This window comes from Staurois parvus, unplaced genomic scaffold (genome assembly GCF_062004578.1).
Source record: "Staurois parvus isolate SC_StPar_1 unplaced genomic scaffold, SC_StPar_1.0 ptg001041l, whole genome shotgun sequence".
Taxonomy (NCBI): Eukaryota; Metazoa; Chordata; class Amphibia; order Anura; family Ranidae; genus Staurois; species Staurois parvus.
This window is the reverse complement of record NW_028318837.1, coordinates 406,871-432,004: the sequence shown is the minus strand read 5'-3', so window position 1 is coordinate 432,004 and position 25,134 is coordinate 406,871. Positions and strand designations below refer to the sequence as shown.

Genomic DNA, 25,134 nt, shown 5'->3' with positions numbered 1-25,134 from the left:
CCTGGAGAGCGGTGATGTCACTCCCGTATAATATATCTTATATCTGGAGAGCGGTGATGTCACTCCCGTGTAATATAACTTATATCTGGGGATCGGTGATGTCACTCCTGATATATATAGCATATTTAGGTGAATTTTGCCCTCACAGGCTCTTCTCTGGAATATTTCTCGCTGTAAATGATACTTTGGCGCAGTGTAGATGTATTTCCCGGCATTTCCTCCGGAGGTGAAGTGATCGGACTCCATACATCTGGAGAACACGTGTCATTTTCAATATAAATATTTTATTTCCTTCTGTATGGAAATTTATGCTGCCTGTAATTATTCTGTATGTGATGTAAGCGGGAGATCGGCGGGTCAGTACACGGTCACATGATCCCCTGAAGGAGAAAGCTGGAAATAGATTGCCGACCTTCAAACATGAAGAGAGAACAGACATGGGATGTACACAGATGTATACGGGTCACCGCGCCCGGAGAGGAGAAGAGGCTCACGCCAGGGGCGGACTGACAACTCATGGGGCCCCCGGGCAATCGGGGATCATGGGGCCTATGAAAAAGGTACCAGGGGCATCTCATGGGGCCCCATACTGACCCTGGGCCCTCGGGCAGTGCCCGAGTTTCCAAATGGTCAGTCCGCCCCTGGCTCACGCCATCTCTGGGGTCTCATGATTCGGACCATTTATGGGGACAGATCCAATGAACTAAACATTGTCTTCATGGAGTCTCAATAGAACTGCCAAGTGACATGTGCAGGTCTTTAAATATAGCAGCATTGGTTGGCCACTCCTCCTTTGCATGTCATCACATCAACCAATGATGAGCCCCCAGGACTTGCACACCCCTCGGTGCTGGCGGTCACTCACAGTCCGCAGCACCTCATCAGACCCCAGACTTTACCTTGATGAACCGTCCATTGATCTGTAAGCCCAATCACTGATCACCAATCACATCATTTCAGGGCCATTTCTTTTTAACTTTTAAAATCTTCAGCTTTCATTACCTAATCCCAGGTGCAGGGGTGGACTGACAACTCATGGGGCCCCCGGGCAATAGGGGATCATGGGGTCCCTGTGTCCTCAACCATACTCAAATCACACCCAAAAAAGCCTATGAAAGGTACCAGGGACATCTCATGGGGCCCCCTACTGACCCTGGGTCCTCGGACAGTGCCCGAGTTCCCCAATGGTCAGTCCACCCCTGCCCAGGTGGCCCAATGGCCATTTCAGTACACATTACACAGACATGGTCCACTGTTGTCACCATCAGTGCCCACCCTGAGAATTGCCATACAGCCATTGCTGGAGTGTCTGTAGTCTGGAAGTGACTGCCAAGAGGCTGAAGGCGATCAGCAGCACTGAGTTGTTATAAAGGATGAAAAAAATTTGCCAATTGTTTATAATATATGAAACACAGAGAAAACTGAATGTCATCCAGTCATGATTAACATTGACTTCTAGAGCTCACTCATTCAGGGCGGTAAAAAAAAGGCCACGGGTTTAAAGCGCCCCTTAAACCACAACAGCAGCCGAAGGGATTGCACAAATGCCACCGCCCTGATGATTCACTTTGCGTCTGCAGAATAAAATTATGCTACATGTCATACAGTACCGCCGCAGAATGCAAGTGGATGTGACCGCGTCATAACTGCCCGACAAACACACTTGGAGACGGGGCAGACTGACAACTCATGGGGCCCCCGGGCAATAGGGGATCATGGGGCCCCTGTGTCCTTGGCCAAACTCAAAAAAGCCTATAAAAAAGGTACCAGGAGCATTTCATGGGGCCCCCTACTGACCCTGGGCCCTCAGACAGTGCCCGAGTGCTCGAATGGTCAGTCCGCCCCTGCTTGCAGAACGGTGGTATGGCGTGGCCCTTTCAATGTTACAGCGAGCGGTAAGCAGGTGACATATCACCTTCCAACTGCCCTCTAAAAAGTGATCGATTGCGGATCGCTATTCAGAGAGGCAGCAGGTATAAATGTGCCCCAACTGATATACATGTCATCTGACCTCAGATCATGAAAATACACATCAAAATATAAAATAGACAAAATCAGCGAATACACTGATGTGCTTTATTCAGACTCCGTACCGTCATCCCTCATGGGCAGATACCAGGGACAGGCCACCGACACATTACCGGGAGGGGAGAACGGCCAGCAGGCAACCTGGTCAAACACCCCATTGCAGTACACACCTGAAACATAGAAGAAAAAGTCATTATTCAGGGAAGAGATGCAAATTGTTACCATCAAAATGCCACAATGTGATATCTGTTAGAATCAGATATTATTTTGATTCCCCAAAAGGGCCATTGAAAAAAATGCAGTAACAACACATGTGTGTTTTTGATGCTTTTTTGATGCGTTTAATGCTTTTTTGGTGCTTGTGCTTTCATATACCTCTGAAACATGGACAAGTGACTCAAACAGAGCACCAAAAACACACGCAGTGTGTTTTTTATGGATTTTTGATTCATTTAAAATAGGGTGATGCATTCCTGGTGCGCTTTTTAAACATGCACCAAAAATCTAGCATACAAGACTTTTAGGGCCCTTTCATTATTTATTATTATTATTATTATTTATTTCAGGTACTTATATAGCGCCTTCAACTTACGCAACGCTTTACATATACACTATATTGCCAGAAGTATTGGTCGGCCGGCCTTTACAAGCACATGGACTTTAATGGCCCCCCAGTCTTAGTCCGTAGGGTTCAATATTGAGTTGGCCCCGCCCTTTCCACGCACATGAACTTTAATGGCCCCCCAGCCTTAGTCCGTAGGGTTCAATATGGAGTTGGCCCCGCCCTTTGCAGCTATAACAGCTTCAACTCTTCTGGGAAGGCCGTCCACAAGGTTTAGGAGGGTGTCTATGGGAAGGTTGGACCATTCTTCCAGAAGTACATTTGTCAGGTCAGGCACTGATGTCGGGGGAGGAGACCTGGCTCACAGTCTCCGCTCTAATTCATCCCAAAGGTGTTCTATGGGGTTGAGGTCAGGACTCTGTGCAGGACAGTCAAGTTCCTCCACCCCAAACTGGCTCCTCCATGTCTTTATGGACCATGCGTTGTGCACTGGTGTACAGTCATGTTGGAACAGGAAGGGGCCATCCCCAAACTCTTCCCATAAAGTTGGGAGCATGAAATTGTCCAAAATGTCTTGGTATGCTAACACCTTAAGAGTTCCCTTCACTGGAACTAGGGGGCCAAGCCCAACCCCTGAAAAACAACCCCACACCATAATCCACCCTCCACCAAACTTTACACTTGGCAAAATGCAGTCGGGCAAGTACTGTTCTGGCAACTGCCAAATGCAGACACGTCCATCGGATTGCCAGATGGAGAAGTGTGATTGGTCACTCCAGAGAACACGTCTCCACTGCTCCAGAGTCCAGTGGCAGCGTGCTTTACACCACGGCATCCGACGCTTTGCATTGCACTTGGTGATGTAAGGCTTGGATGCAGCTGCAGCTGCTCAGCCATGGAAACCCATTCCATGAAGCTCTCTACGCACTGTTGTTGTGCTAATCTGAAGGCCACACCAAGTTTGGAGGTCTTTAGCTATTGACTCTGCAGACAGTTGGCGACTTCTGCGCACTGTGCGCTTCAGCATGCGCTGACCCCGCTCTGTCATGTGACGTGGCCTACCACTTAGTGGCTGAGTTGCTGTTGTTCCCAGTTGCTTCCACTTTGTTATAATCCCACTAACAGTTGAGCGTGGAATATTTAGTAGCCAGGAAATGTCACGGATGGACTTATTGCACAGGTGACAACCTATCACGGGACCACGCTTGGAGTCACTGAGCTCCTGAGAGCGACCCATTCTTTCACCAATGTTTGTAGAAGCAGTCTGCATGCCTAGGTGATGATTTTATACACCTGTGGCCATGGAGGTGATTGGAACACCTGAATCACATGATTTGGAGGGTGGAGCCAATACTTTTGGCAATATAGCACATATTATACATTCACATCAGTCCCTAACCCTCAAGGGGTGTACAATCTAAGGTCCCACAGGCATAGGGAGAACATGCAAACTCCAAGCAGGTGGTGCTGTGGTTGGGATTCGAACCAACAACCCTAATACTGCCACGCAGAAGTGCTACCCATTTAGCCACTGTGCAACCCATACTGGTGCCTTTTGTTTTTTTGCCAAAAAATGCAAGATAAACGTAATAAAAATATTTCCCTTAACCTCTTGCCCTCCAGAGGATTCCCCCCCCCTTCCTGGCCAGGCCATTTTTTGTGTTACGGCGCTGCATTACTTTAACTGACAATTGCGCGGTCAGCGCTGCACCCGAATTTAATTTATGTCCTTTTTTCCCCACAAATAGAGCTTTCTTTCAGTGGTATTTGATCGCCTGTGCGTTTTTTATTTTTTGCGCTACAAAAAAAGTCTGATAGTTTTGAGAAAAAAAACAATATTTTTGACTTGTTGCTATTAAACATGTCCAGTAAAAAAAATTAAAAAAATCTAATTTCCTCATAAATATAGGCCAAAATGTATTCTGCTCCATGTCTTTACAAAAAACAAAATCCCAGTACGTCTAAATTAATTGGTTTACATTACATAGCAACATAGTTAGTCTGGCTGAAAAAAGACAAAAGTCCATCCAGTTCAATAAAAAAAAAAAAAAGTTATAATCCTACACCCACAGTTGATCCAGAGTTATACCGTCTACCAATGGTGGTATGTATACTGGGCTTTTTAAAAAACTTTTTTACTAGTAATGGCAGAGATCAGCGACTTATAGCGGGACTGCAGCAGGCATTCTGAGACTGGGATGGAACTGACTTGGTGTCGCTGACATCCCCAGTGACACCAATACAGTGATCAGTGCTAATAAAAAGCACTGACACTGTACTAATGACACAGGGCAGGAAGGGGTTAACATCTGGGGAGATCAAAGGGTTAACAGTGTGCTGTGTGCTGTTTTTAACAATGTTCTGTGTTCACTGTAAGCACACTGCTTTGCATGGCTGTGCTATGCAGAGCCATGCAAAGCTGTGTGCAGGAGCTGACAGGGAGGAGAACTATTTTGTTAAAGCGGAGCTCCACCCAAAAGGGGAAGTTCTGCTTTAAGGACTGCTCCCCCGCACCCCATTAAGGATTGGCACCTTTGGGGAGCGGGTACCCGAATTTGACAGGTACCCGCTCCCACTTCCAGTCCGATCGTAGGCGATCGGAAACAGAAGGTGTCCTCCCTCCCTCCCTGTAGTCTTTTGGGACACGTGACAGGTCCCAGAAGACTACGGTACCATTCACGAAGCGCAGCGCTACTCGCGCATGCGCAGTGGGTGCCTGGCTGTGAAGCCGCAAGCTATCACAGCCGGTGCCCACACTGAAGATGCCGTCCTCCTGGAATACAGGACAGCTGATGAAACGGGCTGGGGGGACACACCACGGGACCGAGGGACAGGTAAGTGGCTGTTTTTTAAAAGTCAGCAGCTACAGTTCTTGTAGCTGCTGACTTTTTTTTTTATAGGTTGAGTGGAACTCCACTTTAACTAACAGTTCTCCCCCCTGTCGGAGATCTTCGACAATCATCGGGCGCTGGTGATTAATCATCGGACGGGACCCAGTGATTGACAGCCGCAGTGTGGGTAGGGCGCCCCCTACCTAGAAATGCAATATCACACACACACACACACACACATATATATCTATACTGTGTGTGTGTGTATATATATATATATATATATATAGGTGTGATTTTGTGCACAGCTGCCACCCTGTAGCAGTATGTCTGCTATGGGGCGGAGCTGACGCAATATAATGGCTGCTCTTCACTCCACTAAGCTGTGCGTTCTGTGCATTTTGAAAAGTCCTGCATGCTGCAATTCCATTGAAATTAATGGAAAACATGTCACAAACGCAAAAAAAGCATCAAAAACACACCGTGGTTGTGTTTTTGGAGCGTTTTTGGAGTCATACATCCATATTTCACAGATGCATTCTGGGAGACAGGCATCCAGAAAACGCACCAGAAATGCATCAGAAATTCATTTTAAAAAATGCACTAAAAACAGCAAAAAGAGCCCTACATTTTACCGCTACCCATTCACAAAAAAAAAATGTAGTAAAAAATGACAATAGACATTCTTTGACAAGTTCTTTATTAAAAACAAAAATTTAAAAAATGCCCCCCCGAAGTAAATCCAACGTCAATCATGATGCCCACCACCACCGCCGACCCAAAAAAAGAACAGAAAAAAAAACGCTCCGCTCTTGACGCTGACTGACAGCTGCGCCACAATGACAGTTCTTAAATACTGTGATGATGTCACAAGAGGGTGGGGTTACCTGGGTGGGGCTACCTGGGTGGGGTTACCCCGCCCCCTTGTGACATCATCACGCACTGTGATTGGCCAACGCATTACACCTGACCTGTGTTCACATCAAATTGTCAATCGTTATTATACAGAAGAATAGAGCGATCCGCCTCCACCGGAGAGGAAGGAGGATTGTGGGAGCAGAAGAGATCCTTCCAGGGGCGGACTGACCATTTGGAAACTCGGGCACCGCCCGAGGGCCCGGGGTCAGTAGGGGGGCCCATGAGATGCCCTGGTACCTTTTTCTTAGGCTTTTTTGAGTTTGGGCAAGGACACAGGGGCCCCATGATCCCCTATTGCCCGGGGGCCCCATGAGTTGTCAGTCCGCCCCTGGATCCTTCCATGGCAGAATTATTGATTCGATGATGGGAACGATCGGATCTCACTACCTACATGGACAGGGAATGCGATTGGTGTATCTATTCCCAACGCCGTCCCTCCCGAGACTGAAATATATGGAAAGGAATTCTGGGAGAGGGATAGCGATGTGCCGTTACAGATATGACCGCAGTGCCATGCGTTTGATGTATGAGCCCCATCCCTGGCCGTTTACATTCAGCAAATTCCTTCGTGATGATTCTGTTTCTAAGCCGGCCGTCTCGTGCACAGATATCGCTGGAAATGAATGTTTCTTACAGAGGGGATTATCCTTCTGTTTATGGCGAACGTGCAGAATCCTCACCCCTCGCCTCTACTCCCAATCCTTTCTAGGAAACCTTCGAGGAGAAAAATATGGAGGACGCCGGCCAATGATAATCGTCTGTCATAGTGATCCTCTGGTTTCACTCTGTTCTGAGCTAGAAGATGTAGTCAGATACGTCACTTGCTGCATGCTTGTTCTGGGTCAAAGACACAGAGCATTGAAGCCGCACATCATACAATCTGTACAATCTGTTTTCACACTACAGTTGTGCTCAAACGTTTGCATCCCCTGGCAGAAATGGGGAAATTTGGGCAATGATATTGAAAATATGTCTTTTATTTAACCCCTTGCCTACCGGGCACTTTCACCCCCTTCCTGCCCAGGCCAATTTTCAGCGCTGTCGCACTTTGAATGACAATTGCGCCGTCATGCAACACTGTACTCATATGACATTTTTATCATTTTTTTCACACACATAGAGATTTCTTTTGGTGGTATTTAATTACCGCTGGGGGGGGGGGGTGTTATTTTTTGCACTATAAACGAAAGAATAGTGAAAATTTTGAAAAAAATGTTTGGGTTTCTATTAAAACATTTTGCAAGCAGGTAATTTTTCTCCTTCACTGATGTGCGTTGATGAGGCTGCACTGCGCTGATAGGCAGCACTGATAGGCACTGACAGGCAGCACTGATGGGGCGGCACTGATAGGCAGCACTGATGGGCACTGATGAGGCGGCACTGATGGGCCTGATAGGCAGCACTGATGGGCACTGATGAGGGGCACTGATGGGCACTGATGAGGCGGCACCGACGGGCACTGATAGGCAACACTGATGGGCACTGATAGGCTGCACTGATGGGCACTGACAGACAGCACTGATGGGCACTGATAGGCAGCACTGATGGGCACTGATGAGGTGGCACTGATGGGCACTGATAGGCAGCACTGATGGGCACTGATGAGGTGGCACTGATAGGCAGCACTGATGAGGCGGCACTGATAGGCACTGACAGGCAGCACTAATGGGCACTGACAGGCAGCACTGATAGGTGCTGATAGGCAGCACTGATAGGCGCTGATAGGCTGCACTGATGGGCATTGATGAGGAGGCACTGATGATGCTGCATTGATATGTGGCACTGATGTCTGCTTTGACAGTTGCTGGTTACTGGCAGTACTTTCCTCACGCTAAGTACTGCCGATAACTGACAAGTGTATTTACATGGTGGTCAGCTGTGACTGGACACAGATGATCACGTGGTAAAATGCTGCTGTGATTGGCCTTTTACTATGTCATATGAGCAGTAGTGTATGCAATGAGCAGGCTAGATACTGAGCCATGGGGAGCAGAAAAGAACTGTCTAAAGACCTGCGTAACAAGGTAATAGAACTATATGAAGATGGAAAAGAATATAAAATGATATCCAAAGCCTTGAATATGTCAGTCAGTACTGTTCAATCACTTATTAAGATGTGGAAAGTTCAGGGATCTCCTTATACTAAGCCAAGGTTAGGTAGAGCAAGAAAAATTGCAGCCACAACTGCCAGAATAATTGTTCAGGATACAAAGAAAAACCCACAGGTAACCTCATGAGAAATAAAGGCTGCTCTGGAAAAAGACAGTGTGGTTGTTTTAAGGAGCACAATATGAAGATACTTGAATAAAAATGAGCTGCATGGTCAAGTTGCCAGAAAGAAGCCTTTACTGTGCCAATGCCACAAAAAAAACAGCCGGATACAACATGCCAGACAACACCTTGACATGCCTCAGGCACACTGTAATATGGAGTGAAGAGACGAGCTTTAAAATCACAACCATAAGCACTATGTTTAGAGAGGGGTCAACAAGGTATATAGTGACAAGAATACCACCCCCACTGTGAAGCATGGTGGTGGCTGCAAAGGCATGTGAGCTCTTAAGGCAAAAGAATCTTGTGAAAATTGACTGCAAGATGAATGCAGAATGTGATCAGAAAATACTGGAAGACAATTTGCATTCTTCTGAAAAAAAGCTGCACATGGGACACTCTTGGACTTTCCAGCACCACAATGAGTCTCAGCATAAGGCCAAGTCGACCCTCCAATGGTTCAAGCAGAAAAAGGTAAAGGTTCTGGAGCAGGGGCGGACTGACAACTCATGGGGCCCCCATGCAATAGGGGATCATGGGGCCCCTGTGTCCTTGCCCAAACTCAAAAAAGCCTATGAAAAAGGTACCAGGGGCATCTCATGGGGCCCCCTACTGACCCCGGGCCCCATGTTTCCAAATGTTCAGTCCGCCCCTGTTCTGGAGTGGCCATCACAGTCTCCTGACCTTAATATTATCGAGCCGCTCTGGGGAGATCTCAAGTGTGCGGTTCATGCAAGACGAGAAAAGACTTTGCATGACCTGGAGGCAAACAAGAAATGATTCTGAATGGCAGTCTGTCTGCGATCATGCGACTCCCGAAGGATCTTTATAGAGATGATCAGCAAGATTTTTTAATATCTGCAGCTGGGAGGAAATTATTATTATTTGAATATTTCATTGTTTGCAGTCAGGTATAATTACAATCAAAATTTCTCCACCCAGAGTCGGGGTTATTGCTTTGCTTCCCACGTCCCAGATAACATTGTTATTGCTGCATGTTACACAATCATCAAACTCCCTCATCGCCCCATAAAGTGCGCTAATAAACCCCCCTCCTAATCATCGAAGAATGGGGGAGCCGCGCTGAATCCCTGTCTGCCGAATGGAAGGGGCCGAGCGCTCTCCTTTCTCCGGGATGAATCAGAGCCGCTGGCTACAGACGCCATGTCATGGTGGAGCCGGAGGGCTTTATTCATCTCATAAAATTTGATATGCAATTACGGGACTGCGGACATTTCCAATGTTAAAGGGGAATTGTGTAAATAGTCAGCCAATAAAACCATTTCCCCTGTTCACATCTGTGTGGTCGCGCAGGCACCAGAGCCCATTCATTTGAATGGACTCCTGTGCACCGGGACATGCAGGGAAGAAGTCCCTGCACTGCTTGGGAAATTGCAGCCCAACTGTAGTTCCCAGTACGGTTGCAATTTCCACTGCGGGTGGCGTGCCATTAGAATCAATGGCACCCGCCAGCGGGTCCCCAATTCCTCCATGTGGGTGGTATGGCTGAAGATATTTGTGTGGGTCCCGCAGAGGCACCACCCGCCAGTGGTGGACTGACAACTCATGGGGCCCCCGGGCAATTATTCCTGTTCTGATGGCAACGTTCAAGTTGCCATCAGAACAGGAATAAAGGCGGAATCTTCCAGTGGGGACACTGCACCCAGATTGGATTTGTTGTGTCTACAGGACAGGAAATCTCTCCAATGGGACACAAATTACCAAACCATTCCCTACTGCTTAAAAAAAAAAAGTTTTGTTTATATATATACACGGCTCAAAAAAAATGAAAGGAACACTTTGTAAAACCCATCAGATCTCAGGGGGGAAAAATCTCCTGCTGGATCTCTATGCTGACATGGACGGGGTAATCTGTTAGGAATGTAAGGATGCCCCATCGTTTGATGAAAATTATTGACCTACAGAGGACTGATTTCAAAGACACTCCAAAAAACCCAGAGGTGTTCTGTTGGATTTAGGTCAGGTGAGCGTGGGGGCCATTCAATGGTATCAATTCCTTCATCCTTCAGGAACTGCCTGCATACTCTCACCACATGAGGCCAGGCATTGTCATGCACCAGGAGGAACCCAGGACCCACTGCACCAGTGTAGGTTCTGACAATGGGCCCAAGGATTTCATCCCGATACCTAATAGCAGTCAGGGTGCCATTGTCTAGTCTGTAGAGGTCTGTGTGTCCCTCCATGGAGATGCCTCCCCAGACCATCACTGACCCACCACCAAAACAGTCATGCTGAACCATGTTACAGGCAGCAGAACGTTCTCCACGGCTTCTCCAGACCCTTTCCTGTCTGTCACATGTGCTCAGGGTGAACCTGCTCTCATCTGTGAAAAGCACAGGACGCCAGTGGGGGACCTGCCAATTCTGGTGTTCAATGGCAAGTGCCAATCCAGCTCTATGGTGCCGGGCAGTGAGCACAGGGGCCACTAGAGGACGTCGGGCCCTCAGGCCACCCTCATGAAGTCTGTTTCTGATTGTTTGGTCAGAGACATTCACACCAGTGGCCTACTGGAGGTCATTTTGTAGGGATCTGGCAGTGCTCATCCTGTTCCTCCTTGCACAAAGGAGCAGAAACCGGTCCTGCTGATGGGTTAAGGACCTTCTACAGCCCTGTCCAGCTCTCTTAGAGGAACTGCCTGTCTCCTGGAATCTCCTCCATGCTCTTGAGACCTTCTGGCAATGGTACGTATTGATGTGCCATCCTGGAGGCGTTGGACTGCCTGTGCAACCTCTGTAGGGTCCAGGTATAGCCTCATGCTACCAGTAGTGACACTGACCCTAGCCAAGTGCAAAACTAGGGAAAACAGTCAGAAAAGATGAGTAGGGAAAAAAATGTCAGTGGCCTCCACCTGTAAAACCATTCCTGTTTTGGGGGTCGTCTCATTGTTGCCCATCTAGTGCACCTGTTGTTAATTTCATTACCACTAAGCAGCTGAAACTGATTAACAAACCCCTCTGCTACTTACCTGACCAGATCAACATCCCAGGAGTTTCACTGACGTGATGCTATTCTCTGATTAGAAATTGTTACTTTTATTTTTTTTAGCAGTGTATATATATATATATATATACTGTATATATTTATATACGTTTTCTCTATCTTGAATGTATTTAACAAATTAACTACTACAGTACAACTGTATTTGTTTATTACATTATTATTGTTTCTGCACAGTGGTTGCATCTTGCTGATCCTTGTACAGTATGTCACTGCACACCTACTAGACAGCGTCTGTTCAGCGCCTCATCAGATATGCCCCATGCTAGTGATAGCTGGAAGAGTAAGATTTGCCTGGGCTTTTGGTCACTTGTGGAAGAAATTGCAAGAAGGAATCATCGCATTACTTAAAATAATAAAGGGTTAGAGATGCGGATATTGGGTGATTGAGTCGTGTAAAATGTCTATGATGACCATACTTCCAGTTAAGAGCTCTTCTCTGGGAAATCAGCTAAATACAAGAATGAAACACAGCCGACTCAGCATAATGGTTGTGCATGGCTATAATCTCCCAATACTGGACAGAATATATTATAGAGCAGCATTTCTCAACCAGGGTTCCTACAGAGGGCACTATGGGTTCCTTGAGAAATTAGCAATTTGTGACTCTCAGAATAGATACCACTGACTCCAATGATCTTTTTAGCGATCTGTATTCCCATTGACCACCAAAGTAAGGAGCATTCTTCCCACTGAGAACAATTTATGGAACTTTCTTCCCTCTGACCTCCAATGTAAGGGGCATTCTTCCCACTGACCCCAATGTAAGCAGCATTCATCACACTGACAACCAACATAAGGGTCATTCTTCCCACTGACTAGCAATGTAAGGACCATTCTTTCCTTTGACCTCCAATGCAAGGAGCATTCTTCCCACTGAGAACCAATTTATGGAACTTTCTTCCCTCTGACCTCCAATGTAAGGGGCATTCTTCCCACTGACCTCCAATGTATGCAGCATTCACCACACTTACAACCAACATAAGGGTCATTCTTCCCACTGACTACCAATGTAAGGACCATTCTTTCCTTTGACCTCCAATGTAAGGAGCATTCTTCCCACTGACCTCCAATGTAAGGAGCATTATTCCCTTTGACCTCCAATGTAAGAACCATTCTTTCCTTTGACCTCCAATGTAAGGAGCATTCTTCCCACTGACCTCCAATGTAAGGAGCATTATTCCCTTTGACCTCCAATGTAAGGAGCATTCTTCCCAATGAGCACCAATGTAAAGAACATTCTTAAAACTGACCACCAATGTAAGGAGCATTCTTCCCACTGACCACCAATGTAAGGGACATTCTTCCCACTGGCCACAAATGTAAGGGGCATTCTTCCCACTGACCAGCAATGTAAGGAGCATTATTCCCTTTGACCTCCAATGTAAGGAGCATTCTTCCCGCTAACCATCAATGTAAGGAGCATTCTTCCCACTGTCTACCAATGTAAGGGGCATTCTTCCCATTGATCCCCAATGTAAGGGGCATTCTTCCCACTGACCATCAATGTAAGGAGCATTATTCCCTTTGACCTCCAATGTAAGGAGCATTCTTCCCAATGAGCACCAATGTAAAGAACATTTTTCAAACTGACCATCAATGTAAGGATCATTGTTTCCACTGAGAACCAATGTAAGGAACATTCTTCCCTCAGACTTCCAATGTAAGAAGAATTCTTCTTACTGACCACCAGTTTAAGGGACCCTTCTCCCACTGACCAATCTAAGGGGCCACATCACTAACTGCTAATGTAAGGGAAAGCTACAATTTTCACTGTCTAAATTTTTTTAATTACCTTTAATATTTTTATCTTTTCTCATTACTATTGCTGAAAAATTGTCAGAGTTGGTGTCAGAAAAGAAATATCCCATCTTCTTTTTTTATTTTATTAATTCTTTATTCACTTTACTTTTCACACTAATGTACCCTGAGCTGTAGATTAAGTCATTATAAGCAGGGCTTCACTACGGCCTGAAAAGTAGTTCAATGGTTCTTGCATATTAAAAAGGTCAATAAAGGTTGGTATAGAGAATGATTGAAATCTGTGTGAGTGCTGCTAAGTGAAGCCATTGCAGCTCCAGCTACATACACTGTAATGAATGAGAATTCATCCAATCCAGTGCCTGCCACTCACCTAAGTAAGGTGCCTGTGCTAGAGAAGGATGGAGGGAGCTCTCATTGTATTATAGGATATGAGGCTTCTCCTGCTTCTGATTGTGCAGCTGTAACATGCTAAGGTGCAGGTGGAGAGGACACATATGGGGGAAATATTGAATTTTTGTTGATAGAGACACAGAAAGGGTTTTCACTTTTCTACAATGATAACAAAGTGATGAAGTGTGGCCCTTTCCATGCACTTGATGCTTGGCAGAGGTCCTGGGTGAAGAGTAATTTGTCACACATTAGCCGGATGGAAAGCGCCATGTTATTAACGGATGTGCTGACCAGCAATTTGTGAATTTATTCTGAGTTCCTGCAATGCTGAGTAAATGAGAAAATCTATCAAACGCCCATAATTTGCATGTGACAAACCACAAAAACATGATTCATTCGATATTGCTGTGCATGCACTTGAATCAGCAGTTATTTGTAATTCAGAAATAAAGAACACCGTGATTGCTTTGTGAGATCAGTATAATAACAGACTGCATGTACATGTTTATTCATCAAATATTCATATACAATACATGAACATTCACAGTGTCTGAGTTTCCATTACAGAAAAAGACGAATCCTGCCAAGTCAGCAATCCTACACAGTGCTCCATATTTATATTTAAACTGACCATTATCCCAAAAATATATTTATATTTTATAGTAAAAAGGTTCTGACTGTAAATTCTACCTGGGATTTGTCATCTCTCCCATCCATGACTATCCTAGAGGAACATTCCCATCCATGACTATCCAAAAGGAACATCGCCTTTCCCATCCATGACTATCCTAGAGGAACATTCCCATCAGGGGGTGGACTGACAACTCATGCGGCCCCCGGGCAATAAGGGATCATGGGGCCCCTGTGTCCTTGCCCAAACTCAAAAAAGCCTATGAAAAAGGTACCAGGGGCATCTCATGGGGCCCCCTACTGACCCCGGGCCCTCGGGCAGTGCCCGAGTTTCCAAATGGTCAGTCCGCCCCTGTTCCCATCCATGACTATCCAAAAGGAACATCACTTCTCCCATCCATGATTCTGCTAGAGGCACATCACCATTTCTCATCCTTGACTCCAGTACATCTACCACTCTTTAGGAGGTACAGTACATTACTTCTCACATCCATGCCATTTCCAGAGGTATATCACTTATTCCATTCTTTGCATCCATTACTCTTTTGGAGGTACTTTGCCTTTTCCATCCATGACTCTGCTGAAGATACATCACCTCTCACATTCAAGAGTCTGCCAGTAGGTAAATCGCCTCACCCATCCATGACTCTGCTGGAGGTACATCGCCTCTCCCATCCATAACAATGCCCGGACCATATCACCTCTCCCATCCATGACTCTGCTCGAGGTACATTACCATCTCTTTCCCTTGACTCTACCAACAGTTTATCACCTCTCCTATCCAAAACTCATTTGGAGGTACAGTACATAACCTCTTGCATCCATGACACTGCCAGAAGAATATCAACTTTCCATTCATGACTCTGCTATCAGTACATCAGCTCTTCAATCCATGACTCTGCCAGAGTTACATCACCTGTCCCACCCATCCACAATTTTTCTAGAAGTACATCACCTCTTCTATCCATGACTCTGACAGAGTTACATCACCTGTCCCATCCACAATTTTTCTAGAAGTACATCACCTCTTCTATCCATGACTCTGCCAGAGTTACATCACCTGTCCCACCCATCCACAATTTTTCTAGAAGTACATCACCTCTTCTATCCATGACTCTGACAGAGTTACATCACCTGTCCCATCCACAATTTTTCTAGAAGTACATCACCTCTTCTATCCATGACTCTGACAGAGTTACATCACCTGTCCCATCCACAATTTTTCTAGAAGTACATCACCTCTAACATTCTTGACTTTATTGAAGGTGCATCATCTCACCTATCCTTGCCTCATGGGTACATCACCTCTCCCACCTGTGACTCTGCCATCAGTACTTCACATCTTCCAATCATGATCCTACCAGAAGTATATCACCTTTAGCATCCAGGACTCTGCCAGAGGTACATCCACTCTTCCATCCATGACTCTGCAATCAGTGCATCACCGTTCCAATTAACCACTCTACCAGGGTTACATAATCTTTCCCATCAATGGCTCTGCAATCAGCACATCACTTCCTCCCATATAGTACAGAGATACATAACCTTTACTAGCAATGATTCTGCAGGAGATACATAACCTCTCCCATCCATGACTCTGGCAGAGGTACATCACCTTTTATATCCATGACCCTGCTGGAGGCACATCCATCCATGACTCTTTCATCAGTTTATTCCTTCTCCCATTGAGGTACATGATCTCTTCCATCCACGACTCTGTTGAAAGTATATCACCTTTCCCTTACATGATTCTGTCTGAGATATATCACCACTTCAATCCATGACTCAGCCATCAGTACATTGCCTCTCCCATCCTTGACTCTCCTGAAGGTAAATCACATTGAGCGTCCAAGACTCTTTCAGAGGAACATCATCTCTCCCATTCATAACTCTGTTGGAGGAACATTACATCTCTCATCCATGACTATGCTGGCAGTACATCACCTCTTCCATCCATGACTCTTGTAGAGGAACATCACCTCTCCCAGTCATGACTGTGAGTGATGAATCTCCAACAGAGTCATGGATAGGAGAGATTATGTACCACTCGCATGCTTATGGATGGGAGAGGTGATGTATCTCTGTCATAGTTATGGATGGAAGAGGTGATGTATCACTGGCATAGTCATGTATGGGAGAAGTTATATATCTCTGGTGTAGTCATGGATGGTAGAGGTGATGTTGCATTAGCATCCATGACTTTGCCATTAGTACATCAGCTCTTCCATCCATGACTCTACCATCAGTACATCAGCTCTTCCATCCATGACTCTATCATCAGTACATCACCTCTTCCATCCATGACTCCATGCCAGTGGTACATCCTGTGAAGAAAAGTGGTGGCCAGCAGAGAAGCAATCAGCCCATTCTAACATTGGTCTCTACACTGCAAAATTGTTTTGTGGGAATATTGATAATTTACACTATGGTCTGATCAACCCAACATAACCTCCACTCATCCAGCAAGCACCACCTCTATCACAAGTGCCAGGTGTGTGTAATTCTGGAACTGGCCATCCAGCACCAATCATTGGACCTTCATCTGAGTAGCTGAGAAGATGCTGTAAGACAATCCAGAGTAATCTGTTCTAAATGATCTGCGCTGAGTTATCTATTCTGAATAATCTGATCTGGTTGGTCTGGTTTGAATGATCTACTCGGGGTTATGTGTTCTAGGTGATCTCTTCTGGATGATCAGTTATTGAATTTCTGTACTGGGTGATCTGCTCTGGGTAATCCTGGGTAGAAATGTAGAAGTTATTGTGTATTTTGCTGCTTGGGTGATTACACATGACTAAGACATGGCCACCTCTGCTGCAGGGTCAGGGTTTCTATTTTTTTGGCCATTTAGTATACACACACACTATATTGTCAAAAGTATTGTGCCCCCCTCCAAATTATTGGATTCAGGTGTTTCAATCACCTCCATGGACACAGGTGTATAAAATCATCACCTAGGCATGCAGACTGCTTCTACAAACATTTGTGAAAGAATGGGTCACTCTCAGGAGCTCAGTGACTCCAAGCGTGGTCCCGTGATAGGTTGTCACCTGTGTAATAAGTCCATCTGTGACATTTCCTGGCTACTAAATATTCCACGCTCAACTGTTAGTGGGATTATAACAAAGTGGAAGCAACTGCGAACAACAGCAACTCAGCCACCAAGTGGTAGGCCACGTCACATGAGTACTTGCCTGGCTGCATTGTGCCAAGTGTAGTTTGGTGGAGGGGGGATTATGGTGTGGGGTTGTTCTTCAGGGGTTGGGCTTGGCCCCCTAGTTCCAGTGAAGGGAACTCTTAAGGCGTCAGCATACCAAGACATTCTGACAATTTCATGCTCCCAACTTTGAGGGAAGAGTTTGGGGATGGCCCCTTCCTGTTCCAACATGACTGCACACCAGTGCACAAAGCAAAGTCCATAAAGACATGGAGGAGCCAGTTTGGGGTGGAGGAACTTGACTGTCCTGCACAGAGTCCTGACCTCAACCCCATAGAACACCTTTGGGATGAATTAGAGCGGAGACTGTGAGCCAGGCCTCCTCCCCCGACATCAGTGCCTGACCTGACAAATGTGCTTCTGGAAGAATGGTCCAACCTTCCCATAGACACCCTCCTAAACCTTGTGGACGGCCTTCCCAGAAGAATTGAAGCTGTTATAGCTGCAAAGGGCGGGGCCAACTCAATATTGAACCCTACGGACTAAGACTGGGGGGCCATTAAAGTTCATGTGTGTGGAAAGGCCAGCCGACCAATACTTTTGGCAATATAGCGTATATGTAACTAATATGTGTCAAGAGATCTATGCACAATAAGGAGACCTCTGGGTCATTTTATACTCTACCACCAAAAACATATTCAATTCTGCATCAGATTTACATGTGATAAAAGCCTCGTGAGCAGCCGAAAAACTAAAATTCTGCAATATTTTCTTCACCTCATTTTGTAGGTGACGGGTTCTCTTTAATCCGAAGATATAATTTTTCTAATGAACTAATTTTGGCCTGTGCATGGCCATTGCTCCACCTTAGCATGTTATTTATGGGCAGGTCTGAATCAGGGAGATGCACGTTCCACTCCCATGATTCAACAGGGCCTGCTCTGCTCCTGCATAAGCTGCGGAAGCACAGGGTTTGCGATGGTATCAGGCACTGGATGGTTTACTATCAGCAGGAAAGGATTGTTATTTTTAGGTGTTTTTCATCCCTTTTTGTACTTTTCAGTTTTTTTCTTCCCCAATATGTGGCGGGTGATCTGTCGAGGGAAGAAAAACAACTCTGAATGTCCGGGAGGACTGCCAGACATCAAATCTCGCTGTAAAGAGTTTGTTTTTTCCTATTTTATTGTACAACTCCCACTGGGAGCAGGTGCCGACCCGGATTACACCGCACGATTTACCGAGAATATAACATTCATCCGTTTCGCTAATCGCCAAATTACGAGTCAGCCTTAAAGGGCCAGGAAACCTTCAACACCATAGAGTCTGTTTTTGAAGCTGGGAATGTGACTTTCACCAGACATTCTCTGGGGTTAAATCAATCACTGCTATGGAAAACACATGTGGCTAAGTGGTTAGCACTTCCACCTGGCAGTACTAGGGTTGCTGGTTCGAAACCCAACCATGACACCACCTGCCTAGAGTTTGCATGTTCTGCCTGTGTGGGTTTCCTCTGGGTATTCCGGTTTCCTTCCACACTCCAAAGACATGTTGGTAGCAGGGATGGACCAGCGGCGGACTGACCATTTGGAAACTCGGGCACTGCCCAAGCGCCCGGGGTCAGTAGGGGGCCCTATGAGTACCTTTTCATAGGCTTTTTTGAGTTTGGGCAAGGACACAGGGGCTCCATGATCCCCTATTGCCCGGGGGCCCCATGAGTTGTCAGTCTGCCCCTGGGGTGGACTGACCATTTGGGCACTGCCCAAGGGCCAGGGGTCAGTAGGGGGCCCCATGAGATGCCCCTGGTACCTTTCATAAGCTTTTTTGAGTGTGGGCAAGGACACAGGGGCCCCATGAGTTGTCAGTAGGGGGCCCCATGAGTACCTTTTTCATAGGTTTTTTTGAGTTTGGGCAAGGACACAGGGGCCCCATGATCCCCTATTGCCCAGGGGCCCCATGAGTTGTCAGTCCGCCCCTGGGGTGGACTGACCATTTGGGCACTGCCCAAGGGCCTGGGGTCAGTAGGGGGCCCAATGAGCTGCCCCTGGTACCTTTCATAAGCTTTTTTGAGTGTGGGCGAGGACACGGGGCCCCATGAGTTGTCAGTCCACCCCTGGTTGGTAGGTTAATTGGCTCCTGTCTAAATTGTCCCTAGTATGTGTATGTATGAATTTGAGTTAGGGACCTTAGATTGTACGCCCCTTGAGGGTTAGGGACTGATGTGAATGTACAATATATATCAGGGGCGGACTGACAACTCATGGGGCCCCCGGGCAATAGGGGATCATGGGGCCCCTGTGTCCTTGCCCAAACTCAAAAAAGCCTATGAAAAAGGTACCAGGGGCATCTCATGGGGCCCCCTACTGACCCCGGGCCCTCGGGCAGTGCCTGAGTTTCCAAATGGTCAGTCCGCCCCTGATATATATGTAAAGTGCTGCGTAAATTGATGGTGCTATATTAGTACATGTAATAAATAAATGTACCTGGAAGATTCACCTGCGGAGAATGTTCGCTGAATATCAGATTCATTGCTTTTTAAATATGTCCCAATGTTGGGGATTTACTAAAACTGGAGTACTCAGAACCTGGTGCAGCTGTGCCTAGGAACCAATCAGCTTCTATCTTCAGCTTGTTCAATTAGATTTTGAGCAGATGCCTTCTTTACATGGATAGGAAGTGTACAAGTGACATCCCCCTCCTGTCAGTGTAATGGGGGGGTGATGGACCAGGATGGGTGCAGTATCTTGTAAGTAGGCTGCTGCTCCACCATGGGACTGTACAGAAAACATTTTTTAAAACAGGGTAAAACATCATAAAGTGCAGTCTTCCTACGTGTTTCTGCCCCGCAGGGCCCTAGTCATAGCAGCATAGAGTGCAGCATCTTACCATTGGACAGAGGTTTCTCCTTCCCCAACCTGTCCATACACTCTTGTCTGTACTGGGTCCACTTCTTCAGCACTCCCTCCAGGACAGCGCCCCGCACCTGGGGGACGACACAAATGCGTATAGGAGATTATTGAGCGTTCCTAACATATACACCGCACAGAGCATGTAGTGAGCGCCAGAGATCAATAGAACATTTGTCTGCCTGATAATGAAAGACAGAGATACAAAGTCACATTTATTTTATTGATTTATTTCAGGTACTTATATAGCGCCATCAATTTACATATATATTGTACATTCACATCAGTCCCTAACCCTCAAGGGGTGTACAATCTAAGGTCCCTAACTCACATTCATACATACACATACTAGGGACAATTTAGACAGGGGCCAGTTCACCTACCAGCATGTCTTTGGAGTGTAGGAGGAAACCGGAGTACCCGGAGGAAACCCACGCAGGCACAGGGAGAAAATGTAAACTCCAAGCAGGAAGTGCAGTGGTTGCAATTCAAACGAACAACCTGAGTACTGCCAGGCGGAAGTGCTAACCATTTAGCCACTGTGCTGCTCATACTGGTGTATTATAATATATCTTATATCTGGAGAGCGGTGATGTCACTCCCGTATAATATATCTTATATCTGGAGAGCGGTGATGTCACTCCCGTATAATATATCTTATATCTGGAGAGAGGTGATGTCACTCCCGTATAATATATCTTATATCTGGAGAGCGGTGATGTCACTCCCGTGTAATATAACTTATATCTGGAGAACGGTGATGTCACTCTGTATAATATATCTTATATCTGGAGAGCGGTGATGTCACTCCTGTATATTATATCTTATATCTGGAGAGCGGTGAGGTCACTCCCGTATAATACATCTTATATCTGGAGAGCGGTGATGTCACTCCTGTATAATATATCTTATATCTGGAGAGCGGTGATGTCACTCCTGTATAATATATCATATATCTGGAGAACGGTGATGTCACTCTGTATAATATAACTTATATCTGGAGAGCGGTGATGTCACTCCCGTATAATATATCTTATATCTGGAGAGCGGTGATGTCACTCCTGTATAATATAACTTATATCTGGAGAGCAGTGATGTCACTCCCGTATAATATATCTTATATCTGGAGAGCGGTGATGTCACTCCAGTATATCTTATATCTGGAGAGCGGTGATGTCACTCCAGTATAATATATCTTATATCTGGAGAGCGGTGATGTCACTCCTGTATAATATATCTTATATCTGGAGAGCGGTGATGTCACTCCTGTATAATATATCTTATATCTGGAGAGCGGTGATGTCACTCCCGTATAATATATCTTATATCTGGAGAGCGGTGATGTCACTCCCGTATAATATATCTTATATATGGAGAGCGGTGATGTCACTCCTGTATAATATAACTTATATATGGAGAGCGGTGATGTCACTCCCGTATGATATATCTTATATATGAAGAGCGGTGATGTCACTCCTGTATAATATATCTTATATCTGGAGAGCGGTGATGTCACTCCTGTATAATATAACTTATATATGGAGAGCGGTGATGTCACTCCCGTATAATATAACTTATATCTGGAGAGCGGTGATGTCACTCCAGTGAAATATCTCCCTCCAGTAGACTTTATCAGTGAAAACATCTCATTCCGCCGTATTTAGACATCTTATTTAGATCAACTCGTGGCTAGAATAAAGTATCAGAAGCAGCTTGGCTTCTACGTTACACTGAAATACTGGTAAAAAGTACAGCACAAGGAAAGGAGAGGCAGGTTTAAGTTTCCTGAGCTGTAGGAAGTCTTGTGACTCCTCTGACACCTCCTACAGCTCTCTTGCTAGATATGGGGACAAATGTCCCATTGTAGACAGAAAGGAACACAATCAGGAAAGGGTATTACAATTTGTCAAAGGTGATGCTCGGTGCCCCCTCTGACCCTGTTGCCCTAGGCATTGGCCCAAGAATGTTATCATGACAAATACAGTTCCACACATTCAGTGACAGGTCCTCCTGATCCAAGGACAGCTGGTGAGGTGCTCTCCACAGCCAGCCACTGATCAATCATCTGGAATGCCGCACTCTGTTCCTTTCTGATTCGTGTGTAATATAAAAATCTTTATTGAAGTTGTAGTCACTAGAATCTCAATGAATCTTTAACAGGTTAACATTGTTTCAAAGTCATTGTAAATCTTTAGAAATGTGCAGCTTCTGTAAAAATAATCCCTGGTGATCCTGCCAAAGAGGCCTTTGTTCAGGCACTTCCTGTTATAGGGTGACAACACTCTGTTCCTATTTCCCAATTGTACTCTCGCGTTGTCACCCTGTGTCATGAGCTTCCATTGGGAAACTAGACTAGATTGTAAGCTCTTTTGACTAGGCCCTCTTTGTTGTATTGTGACTGTACTGTCTTCCTTTCTATTGTAAAACGCTGTGCAGAATGTTGGCGCTAAATAAATCCTGTTAATAATAATAACTACAGTGGCCATTTTATTACACAGTATACAGGTATGGTCTATTGGTCGTTATAAAAAAACATGCCCTGAGAAATTCCCTTTATAATCCATCCCAATTATAGATTCCCACAGCAACAATAGCTCCATCCAGCAACACTAGACCCCCCCACAAAAAGACCCCCTCAGCAACAAAAGTACCCCCAACAGTCAGATCCTTCTTTCAACAGTAGTTCCATCCTATCAACAATTGACCCCCCCCCCCAGCAACATATAACCCTCCTCCAGCAATAATTTATCCCCCCACCAGCATCAATAGACCTCCCCAGCACAATAGACCTCCCCAGCAAAAATAGATACCCCCAGCAACAATAGATCCCCAGCAGCCATCATCTGTAGACCCTTCAGCACACCCCAGCATCTCTTGCCATTACATACATTCAGTGCTGGAGGTGCTGGAACTGCATTCCCACACGTTCCTGCTTAAGTAACTTGTATGGAATTTGCTAACGATAAAAAGAAAAGCAGTAAAATAGATTCCCTGCAGCCAGCAACAATAGATACCCCCCAGCAACAATAGACCCCCCCCCAGCAAGAACAGATCCCCCCAGCAGTCAGGACTATTAGACCGCTATCTCAACAGTAGACCCATCCTATTAACAATTGACCCCCCAGCAACATAAGACCCACCTCCAGCAACAATAGATTCCCCACCCAGAATAGATCCCCGACAACAATATACACCCCCAGAAACAATAGAGCCCCCAGCAGTCAGCAATATTAGACCCCTGTCTCAACAGTGGATTCATCCTAACAACAATTGGCTCCCCAGTAACATAAGACCCACCCCCAGCAACAATAGATTTTCCACCCAGCAACAATAGATCCCTGGCAACCATAACCCCCTCAAACAATAGATCCCCTAGCAGTCAGCAATATTAGACCCCTCTATCAACAGTGGATTCATCCTAACAACAATTGGCTCCCCAGCAACATAAGACCAACCTTCCAGCAACAATAGACCCCCCAGCAAGAACAGATCCCCCAGCAGTCAGGAATATTAGACCCCTATCTCAACAGTAGATCCATCCTATTAACAATTGACCCCCCAGCAACATAAGACCCACCTCCAGCAACAATAGATTCCCCACCCAGAATATATCCCCAACAACAATATACACCCCCAGAAACAATAGATCCCCCAGCAATCAGCAATATTAGACCACTCTCTCAACAGTGGATTCATCCTAACAACAATTGGCTCCCCAGTAACATAAGACCCACCCCCAGCAACAAAAGATTCCCCACCCAGCAACAATAGATCCCTGGCAACCATAACCCCCCCTTTGAAACAATAGATCCCCTAGCAGTCAGCAATATTAGACCCCTCTATCAACAGTGGATTCATCCTAACAATTGGTTCCTCAGCAACATAAGACCAACCTTCCAGCAACAATAGATTCCCCACCCAGCAACAAGAGACCCCCAGAAACAATAGATCCCCCGGCAGTCAGCAATATCAGACCCCTCTCTCAACAGTAGATCCATCCTTTCAACAATTGACCCCCCCCAGCAACATAAGACCCATCCCCAGCAACAATATATCCCCCACCAACATCAATAGGCCTCCCCGGAAAAATGTAATACCCCCAGCAATAATAGAACCCTAGCAGCCAACATCAGTTGACCCTTCAGCACACCCCAGCATCCATTGCAATTACATACATTCAGTGCTGGAGGTGCCAGAACTGCTCTCCCCCCATTCCCGCTGTAAAAAGCCCTGAGGTAAGTAAAACATTTTTGTGGCCTATTATAATTGCTTATATATTGGCTTACCTGGTACCTCACCCCTCATCAACATGCTAACTGAATTTATAAATAATATCTTTCTGATTTTATTACATGCCTTATTTTAGACTCGGTGGTGTCATCACTGGGTCTCTATGCTTTTCTATGCAATGCAGATGCATAGGCAGATCAAGGCTGGTGGGAGGGGCCAATAGGGTGCTGTACAAAGCTTCCTGGAAACTGCACAGCCCCCTGCCTCATACCCCTCTCAAAAGCCCTCAGCCCTGATACACACAGTGGGAGGAGGTTTGCAAATGATGCCATGATGGGTGGATGTTAGTCTGGAGGAATGGATGTTCCTAGGCCAGGGGCGGACTGATCATTTGGAAACTTGGGCACTGCCCGAGGGCCCGGGGTCAGTAGG

The 25,134-nt window shown here is 45.9% G+C and overlaps 1 protein-coding gene across 1 annotated transcript in view; it reads right to left on the bottom strand.

The window, feature by feature from the left end:
- Window positions 1–25,134, bottom strand: part of GLP2R (glucagon like peptide 2 receptor) — a 122,390-nt gene that overhangs the window by 46,697 nt on the left and 50,559 nt on the right. The window contains exons 2-3 of the mRNA XM_089657912.1: window positions 20,453–20,549; window positions 2,094–2,198 (exon numbers count right to left, since the gene is read on the bottom strand). Of these exons, the coding sequence (XP_089514038.1) occupies window positions 2,094–2,198; window positions 20,453–20,549 (202 nt within the window). The remainder of the gene's footprint in view (window positions 1–2,093; window positions 2,199–20,452; window positions 20,550–25,134) is intronic.